The sequence below is a fragment of the Pangasianodon hypophthalmus genome, chromosome 15 (genome assembly GCF_027358585.1).
Source record: "Pangasianodon hypophthalmus isolate fPanHyp1 chromosome 15, fPanHyp1.pri, whole genome shotgun sequence".
In the NCBI taxonomy this organism is placed as follows: domain Eukaryota; kingdom Metazoa; phylum Chordata; class Actinopteri; order Siluriformes; family Pangasiidae; genus Pangasianodon; species Pangasianodon hypophthalmus.
The window spans coordinates 13,501,499-13,509,711 of NC_069724.1; the positions used below are offsets into that span (position 1 = coordinate 13,501,499).

At 41.2% G+C, this 8,213-nt stretch overlaps 1 protein-coding gene across 4 annotated transcripts; it reads right to left on the reverse strand.

Annotated features, from left to right (window-relative positions):
• Positions 1-36: 36 nt before the first annotated feature.
• LOC113543376 (SRY-box transcription factor 30) lies at positions 37-6,511 on the reverse strand. Of its 4 annotated transcripts, XM_053240445.1 has the most exons (6): positions 5,811-6,490; positions 5,439-5,714; positions 2,488-2,727; positions 2,168-2,365; positions 681-924; positions 37-548 (listed from the first exon to the last, which is right to left on the reverse strand). In XM_053240445.1, the coding sequence occupies exons 1-6, from the start codon at positions 6,100-6,102 to the stop codon at positions 257-259; spliced, it is 1,542 nt and encodes a 513-aa protein (XP_053096420.1). In that variant the 5' UTR covers positions 6,103-6,490; the 3' UTR covers positions 37-256. The 4 variants fall into 4 exon arrangements, with proteins under 4 accessions (XP_053096420.1, XP_053096419.1, XP_026797308.3 ...); XM_053240444.1 differs by having other exon boundaries at positions 37-545; positions 5,439-6,500; XM_026941507.3 differs by having other exon boundaries at positions 5,439-6,491.
• Between the last annotated feature and the right edge of the window lie 1,702 nt (positions 6,512-8,213).

The window sequence follows — 8,213 nt, forward strand, 5'->3', positions numbered from 1 at the left end:
CCAGAGATCCATCAGTCATGCAACACGTTTCTCGAACTCCGTGTGTGTGAACAGCGTCATACTACCTCACTGTGTTTAATAAAGGGGATTTCAGGGTAGAAAATGAAATGAATAAATGTTCTCCGTCATTGCGAATTCGACAATCACACATTAAGCCCTTGTTGGTTTCCAAAATCTTTATTTCAATGAGCATTAAAACTTGTTTTATTAGAAATAAATATGAACTGAACTGAAGAAGTGCATGACCGCATGTCCACTAAAGCACTCTAAGCATTCTAACTTCACCACCCTCTTCCACTTCTGAGACCTTGCCCTTCTGAGCAAGGCTGTTGAACACATTCTCCAAGGCATGTTTGTCCAGGGCCGGTACAGAATTCAGGACCTCTGTGCTGTTGTGGGTGTCTTTGCTGTGAGCTTGTGCCCCAGCCTCTTTACAGAAGGCATAGTCCTGGTTTAAGGCAGAGAAGGCGTCGTAGTTCTGGAAAGAGTCATCGTACAGGTCCATGAGATGAGCCATACTGCTTGTGTAGTCAGAATAAAGCAAGCTGCTGTAAACAGAATTAAACAGAATTCTACCTGCATATTACAAAGCAAATTGGTGGCTATTATGGCAATTACTGAAGATGCCAAAGTAACACTTCATTTGCATCCATTTGTCTCGTGAAACCTTTCCAACTCACCTGGTCTGGTAGAACGGCAGCCCAGACATGTAGAATGGTGGAACAAAAGGGAAAGGAGGTGGGGCAAAGAGGGTGCCTCTAGGAGACAGTGGTACTTGTGAGTATAAGTGGGCAAGGCCAGGGAACTGGCCACTAGATCCAGACACCAGGCCACGGACTGGTACTTCTCTTGGCATGTCCATGACTATATGGTGGTTTGGCTCTAGAACAGGTCTCCTCTGTGAGGCTCTACTCTGCAAACTGCCTACAAAGATACAGAGATATCAGATGTGTGGTTTTGGCTCACTCCCTATGTGAAAAGACATTGTGTGATTGTGATAGGACAGGCAGGACTGTGTTCATGGATAAACAAGATAGAAACATACCCTTTGATTTAAAAGCATGATGCAGTTCAGTTTTGACTGGTAGCCATTTTGGCATACAGAATAAATGCTAAGGCTAAATGTTCATCATACCTTAAAGAAAAAATAATCTGAGTTTAGCAGAGTTTGGGGTACATTTTACCTGGTAGTATACAAGGACATATTACTGTATTTGACAGACAGCTGTATGTTCTGGATGTTGTGTATTGGAGATATACCTTATTAATTCCGCGAAAAGGACAGTAGTATTAAATCTATTAAAATTCTTAAAATTATTAATTAAATTTCCCTCGGTGGACGCTAACCAGCCTAAACCGGTTACTGAAAATTAATGAAATTGAAAGAAAGTGCAAAAGGAAACTAAACTGTAAGTACCATAATTAAGCAATATCACATGAGCAAGTGTGCTGTTATCCTGAATATCAGCACGGCTGTGATTTGTTGTAGGTAATCACAGCCACGCTTTTATTCTGTACAACAGCATGATTGCGAGTGTGATATTGCTTTTATACAACAGCTCTCTAAACAAGAAATGAATATGGAGTAACTGACATTTCAGACACAATATGGGCAAATATTTTGTTTATTTTTGCTCTGACAATGAAAATAGTTCCCAAAGAAGCCACAGCCAGATAGACCAGTGTGTGTTGCCGTGCCAACCTGTAGACTGACTGACAGCCCGTAGTAAGTGTATTAATGGCGTCAGTGTAATGAACTATTGCTAGAATGGGAGTGTTATGTAGCAAAACCAGACAAGTGGAATGATACAAACAGAAAAATGTACCAGTCCTGCTATACTAAATATCAGCAGTATTGGATTGCTGCTTGGCTGAAATTAGTGGACCGTAACTAACTGTTGCATAATTAATCAATTACATGCAATTATGGGTATTCATTTATTATTCTTATTTTTATTCTTCTTATTATTATAGCTTTTAGGCATAGGTTACTACTGTACTTGGTATGCTTGCTATAATCATTGATATTGACTTTGAAATTGATGGATAAGGGAATTGCTGGAGTTTGAGTATGAAACTTTTTACGATCAGGTTTGAAAATACTCAACTTTGAGGAATAAGGGCCATTACTGTGTGTAAGAGGAATAAGAATGACAGCATTTTGTACCAGAGAACATTAGATTGGTCTGCATGGCTGAGTCCTGCGAGCTGGAGTTTCTGCGTGATGCTACAGGGATGTCATGAGGCGCAGATCTCTGAGGAAGTGCCAGGGCTATGTTTGGTGAAGCGTTAGAGGTAGTGTCTAGAGGTGCCACTTCTAGGCCGAATCTCTTTCTCTTCCCTGGATATGGCTTATAAACCCAATCTACATACAAAGAAAGGTTTCAAGAGTAATTCAACAAGGGGCATACAAGCAACAAAACGTCTCAGGGTTGACCTGTTTGTCTTGATATTTTATTATTTGTCTGAAAACCATATGCACCTTACCGGGAAATTTCTGTCTGTGTTTCCATTTAAGCCTCCGTGACTCTGCGTAGTAGGGCATCTTCTGTTCTTCACTCAGTTTGTTCCACTCAATCCCAAGCTGCATGCTGATCTCTGCGTTGCTGGCATTTGGGCTGGCCCTGGACAAGATAGGCCGGTGTATCCTCGCCCAAACCAGGAAGGCATTCATGGGTCTCTTGATGTAGCCTTTTTTATCTTTGCATTTTGCTGTGTTAAAATCATCTTGGAAAAAAAAAACCTCACTTTAAATTAAGTTAAATAATATTATTCTAAACTACTATTCTAGTTAAAACAGTGAACAGAATAGAGGCACACAGTACTGTGCAAAAGTCTTTTAAAAAAGCACCCCTTTTATTTGTTAGTACAAATTTTGAGATTTTATAGATTACAGATTTTATAGATTATAGAGTCAGTACACAAACATTTAATATTTCCAAACATTACTTTTCCAACAAAAAATTAAATGTTACAGAAAAATGTTTGTATGTTAGTAAAGAAAGTAACATTAAGTAACAGACCACGTTTCAGACGAACACATAATGAATACTGAAGGCTGCTGGGTTGTGCAAGCAAAAAACAGAAGCAAGTGCAACAGTCTCCAGAACTGTGTCAGATTCTCCAAGATGCTTAGTGAACTTCCCAGCCAGTTTCCTTATAAAACTGCACAATCCACACCAAATATTGACTTTGTTTAGTTTATTACTGTTTATTGCAATTTATGATATTTTTAATGGAGAAACATTTCACTGAATTATTTTTGAAGGCATCTATAATCTATAAAATCTATTTCTTTCCATGTGCCTAAGACTTGTGCACAATGCTGTAGATTCATCATCTATGATTTACAGTTAAATCAATGTCACCAGTAACTATAGCAAATAGAGTAAATAGAGTAGTATAAACAATAACGATAAAAATCATAGCATTAATAATCAAAATTGAGCACATAGGAATCTTGTACAAATATATGAGTAATGGAGTTTACTGTATAACTGAAAATTGTAAATGTGAATCAGAGGTGCAGATGTAGATTGTAATTAGCCCAACTGTGCTGGCTACATTATCTGCAAGCTACCATGTAGCTCTGACCTGAATGGGGAGTCTTAGGCAGACAGGCTCTTCAAAGATGCTTGAATATCATCAATCGTTTTCTGAGATTATTACATAATTTCATATTAACATTAAAACACACCAGACACAATTGTATTAATTTGGCCTCAATTTAGTTCTTTCAGAATTTTGCTCACATGAACTAAGTCTCTATTTCACCCCTTCTATCTGCAAAGGATGGTGACAGTTTCCAGTTGATTGGGATAAAAGTATAATGTGGCTAAGAAATCTTGTTTGGAAAACTGTGGTCTAGTGCAGAATGCTTGTCTGTGTTTATATGGGCTTCCTGTCAGTCTTTTTATAGACCGTCTCTAACCACTTCACCCCATCTCAGTTTGACATGGCAGAATCCAGTGAGCACTCACTGAACCACCTTCATAGATACATAGGTATGTAATGCTAGCTAATTGCATCAAACTACCATGCAGCCAAGGATGCTAACTCCTTATGGTGAACAGTTTACTGCCATTGCGTCCAAAGACGTCCAATGGCAGTTCTGGTAGTGTCCGAATTTTTTTTTTAATTAAATTCTCAGAGTGTGACTGATGCTACAGTGCATCAGTTTAAAAGCCACCAACAGGAGAACAGCATAGGATGGTGCAAAACTCCCCAGACAGCTACTAATACAGTAGAGGCAATGGCGAAACAGAAATGAAACGTGGGAGTTAAAAGAAGAGTGGTTGTGCTGATTGATGACGTAGTTGTCGAATGATGACATATGGTGCGTCTCAATCAGTTCCCTAGGTCGTGAATCGGTATATCATGCCCACGAGTTCGGCTCACTACACTTTGGGACACTGATGACTCAATTTCCGGTGGCATGACTACATACACGCCTTATAAAACATCACCACTGGCATTTATCAACAACAGGCAGGACCGATATCTTTCTGACATTATCTTTTTATGTTGTTTAACGTACATTATGAAAATTACCTTGATTGTCCTTTTACATCTCCTTGCAACATTTCAGCCGAATATTAACTATAAATGTTAACTAGATTGTGTTCACTACCTGTCTAGCGTGTGTTTAAGCTTATGCTGAAATATAAAGGTTTGTCTTTTCAAACCTAGATAATATTTATTGAGTTGGCTCGTGCAATTTATGTGTTTCATGCCATTAATCCATATATCACTGAGAGCTACCTTTTACCACTTTAGTTTGTGAAGTAACTGTTTGGTTCTGGTCCTTTTACAAAAGGTTTCCCTTCCTGATCTTTTTGGGAGTTTGTCTGCCATTTTATCGAGCTGAGAGGCTTCAGAAAACATGATGTCATTTCCAGTAAGGGAACATATTGAGCACTGATGCTCCCTGGTTTCTGCGGTGCATTGTGGGACTTTTTAGGGAGCATACATTGCAGTGCACTGGAAGCATTTTGCGATTGAGACAACCCTTGAGATGGCCGACTCCCTAATCAGTGCTCTGACTACTGAACTAGAGAGCTGATTGAGACGCTCTCATAGTAAGTTGCTTGAATCGCTGGTCTATCATTAGAGGATCTCCGTCGTATAAGCTGACATGGAGAACGTTATCCTTATGTTATAGATTTCTGCCAAGATTTTATTAGTATCAGCTCACACAGTGTGACAAGTAATAATCATAATCTTAAAAGATCCACAGTCTAAAAGTGACTTCATGCACTAGCATCACTTCATCACTTAAATTAGTGACCATACACTTGGAAGTGTCAGGATGCAGATGATAGCTAGTGCCCCTTTATGCTACCTGCTGAGGCTTGGCTTGGCTGTTAAACGACTTCAGGCCCTTATTTGATTAGAAAACAGTTTAGTACCTCTGCTAGGACCTGGCTCTTGTTCTCTACCTGTGTCTGAGGGAAGCTGAGTGAGGCTCGCGCCCTCAGGAGCAGCGCTGATTGGCTGGGAGGACGTGACGTTACTGATGGTGAATTGCGGCTTCACTTCAGGACTCAGAGTGTCCGCTGTGTGGAGAGCAGAAGCGCCAGAACATGGAGGAAGATCTGTCACAAGACTGGCGTTAGTACAGGAGACACTCTCTTCTTTACAGACCCTCACCGCAGCTGGAGAAGAAGCAGGTGTGATAACGCTATTCTCTGGCTCATTAACCGGGGCGGTTTCGTCTTCTTCTGTTTGAAATTCCCTCTCTTGGGCTGAGAGAGCATTTCCACCGTCTTCTGTTTGAAATTCGCTCATTTGGGCTGAGAGAGTATTTCCACCGTCTTCTGTTTGAAATTCCCTCTCTTGGGCTGAGAGAGCATTTCCACCGTCTTCTGTTTGAAATTCGCTCTCTTGGGCTGAGAGAGCATTTCCACCATCTTCTGTTTTCACACTTTTTCCACACTCTAGGTTCTTTCTGGTCCTGTTGTCGTGGGAGCTGACGGGGCGAGCGGACTGGCTCACATTATGACTATCTTCTTCTTTCACGAGAATTTCGTGTACAGGTTCGTCGGTTTTGCTTTCTTCGTGTTTAAGTGATATTTGAGCTCTTCGTTTGGGGTGTCGGTCCATTGTTGTGGTAAATGAACGTCTGTTATCTCAGGCGTCACTTGTGCTTTCTGTTGCACTTAACCGTCATGGAACAGCCGCGCGAGCGCATTTTCTTTTCAAATGTCGCGTAAACAGAACCACAACAAACAACGACGTCATAAGCGCAAACATAATGACGCGCGAGTCATAAAGTAGTCTTAAGTAATAAAGAGTAGTTTGTGTTACAATAAACTGATTTATGTGGTGATTTATTTTTAATTCTAAAAATCTCCTTTTAGAATATCATGGCTTCTATTTAACTATGAAGTGTGGGCCATTGTAGACGTAGGCTACTTTTCCTTAAAAACCCAGAACAGTTCAGAAACCATACTTTCATACTATGCAAAATAGGCATCCTCCTTGAGAGGGCTAATTGAGTTGACTAATGAAAATGTGTTCTCTTATGGGCTCTAATTCAATTTATCCTGTATTCAGTGAGCTGTGAGCTTCAATGTATTGTGTTGATTTATTTATTTTTTTTTTTACATATAAATTTAATTTGACAACAAAAGCACAATCATTTCATACAGTTGTTCTTACACTATATGGCCAAAAGTTTGTGGACACCTGACCACTACACCCATATGTGGATCTCCCCCTAAACTGTTGCCAAAGTTGGAAACAGTTGTCTACAGGGTGTCCCAAAAGTCTCCATACATAGAGGAAATTAACACTTTTTAGCAAAATGTCTCCAAAATGTTTCATACCTGTTGTTGTTGTTCTTTCGGCTGCTTCTGTTAGGGGTCGCCACAGCGGATCATTGGTCCTCATATTTGATTTGGCACAGTTTTTTTTTTTTTTTTTTTTTTTAATGCCAGATGGCCTTCCTGACACAACCCTCCCCAATTTTATCCAGGCTTAGGACCGGCACTGGGAGTGCACAGTCGTGTGCAACCCCAGTGGCTGGGGTCGGTTCCCTGGCCAGGAATTGAACACGTCTCCAGCAGTGAGAGCGCCATGGTCTAAGCACTAGTCCTCCAGGGACCCAAAATGTTTCAAACTTACTTTAAATTTTATATATACACTATATTGCCAAAAGTTTTGGGACCTCTGCCTTTACATGCACATGAACTTTAATGACATCCCATTCTTAATCCGTTGGGTTTAATATGGAGTTGGCCCACCCTTTGCAGCTATAACAGCTTCAACTCTTCTGGGAAGGCTTTCCACAAGGTTTAGGAGTGTGTTTATGGGAATTTTTGACCATTCTTGTGAGGTCAGGCACTGATGTTGGACGAGAAGGTCTGGCTCGCAGTGTCCGCTCTAATTCATCCCAAAGGTGTTCTATTGGGTTGAGGTCAGGACTCTGTGCAGGCCAGTCAAGTTCCTCCACACCAAACTCGCTCATCCATGTCTTTATGGACCTTGCTTTGTGCACTGATGCGCAGTCATGTTGGAACAGGAAGGGGCAATCCCCAAACTGTTCCCACAAAATGTCTTGGTATGCTGAAGCATTAAGAGTTCCTTTCACTGGAACTAAGGGGCCAAGCCCAACCCCTGAAAAACAATCCCACACCATAATCCCCCTCCACCAAACTTTACACTCGGCACAATGCAGTCAGGCAAGTACCGTTCTCCAAATGCCAAACCCAGACTCGTCCATCAGATTGCCAGACAGAGAAGCGTGATTCGTCACTCCAGAGAACACGTCTCCACTGCTCTAGAGTCCAGTGGAACGGTGCTTTACACCACTGCATCCGACGCTTTGCATTGCACTTGGTGATGTAAGGCTTGGATGCAGCTGTTCGGCCATGGAAACCCATTCCATGAAGCTCTCTACGCACTGTTCTTGAGCTAATCTGAAGGCCACACGAAGTTTGCAGGTCTGTAGCTATTGACTCTGTAGAAAGTTGGCGACTTCTGCACACTGTGCGCCTCAGCATGCGCTGACCCCGCTCTGTGATTTTACGTGGCTGAGTTGCTTTTGTTCCCAATTGCTTCCACTTTGTTTTAATACCACTAACAGTTGACCGTGGAATATTTAGTAGTGAGGAAATTTCACGAATGGACTTATTGCACAGGTGGCAACCTATCACGGTACCACGTCTGAATTCATTGAGCTCCTGAGAGCGACCCATTCTTTCACAAATGTT

Coding starts and splice junctions, on each gene's coding strand:
- LOC113543376 (XM_026941507.3), bottom strand. CDS start 6,102: ATGGACCGACACCCCAAACGAAGAGCTCAAATATCACTTAAACACGAA. Junction 2,728..5,438: donor TCAGCTTCCCTCAGACACAG/GTAGAGAACAAG, acceptor TTTTTTTCCAAG/ATGATTTTAACACAGCAAAA. Junction 2,366..2,487: donor ACACAGACAGAAATTTCCCG/GTAAGGTGCATA, acceptor CTTTGTATGTAG/ATTGGGTTTATAAGCCATAT.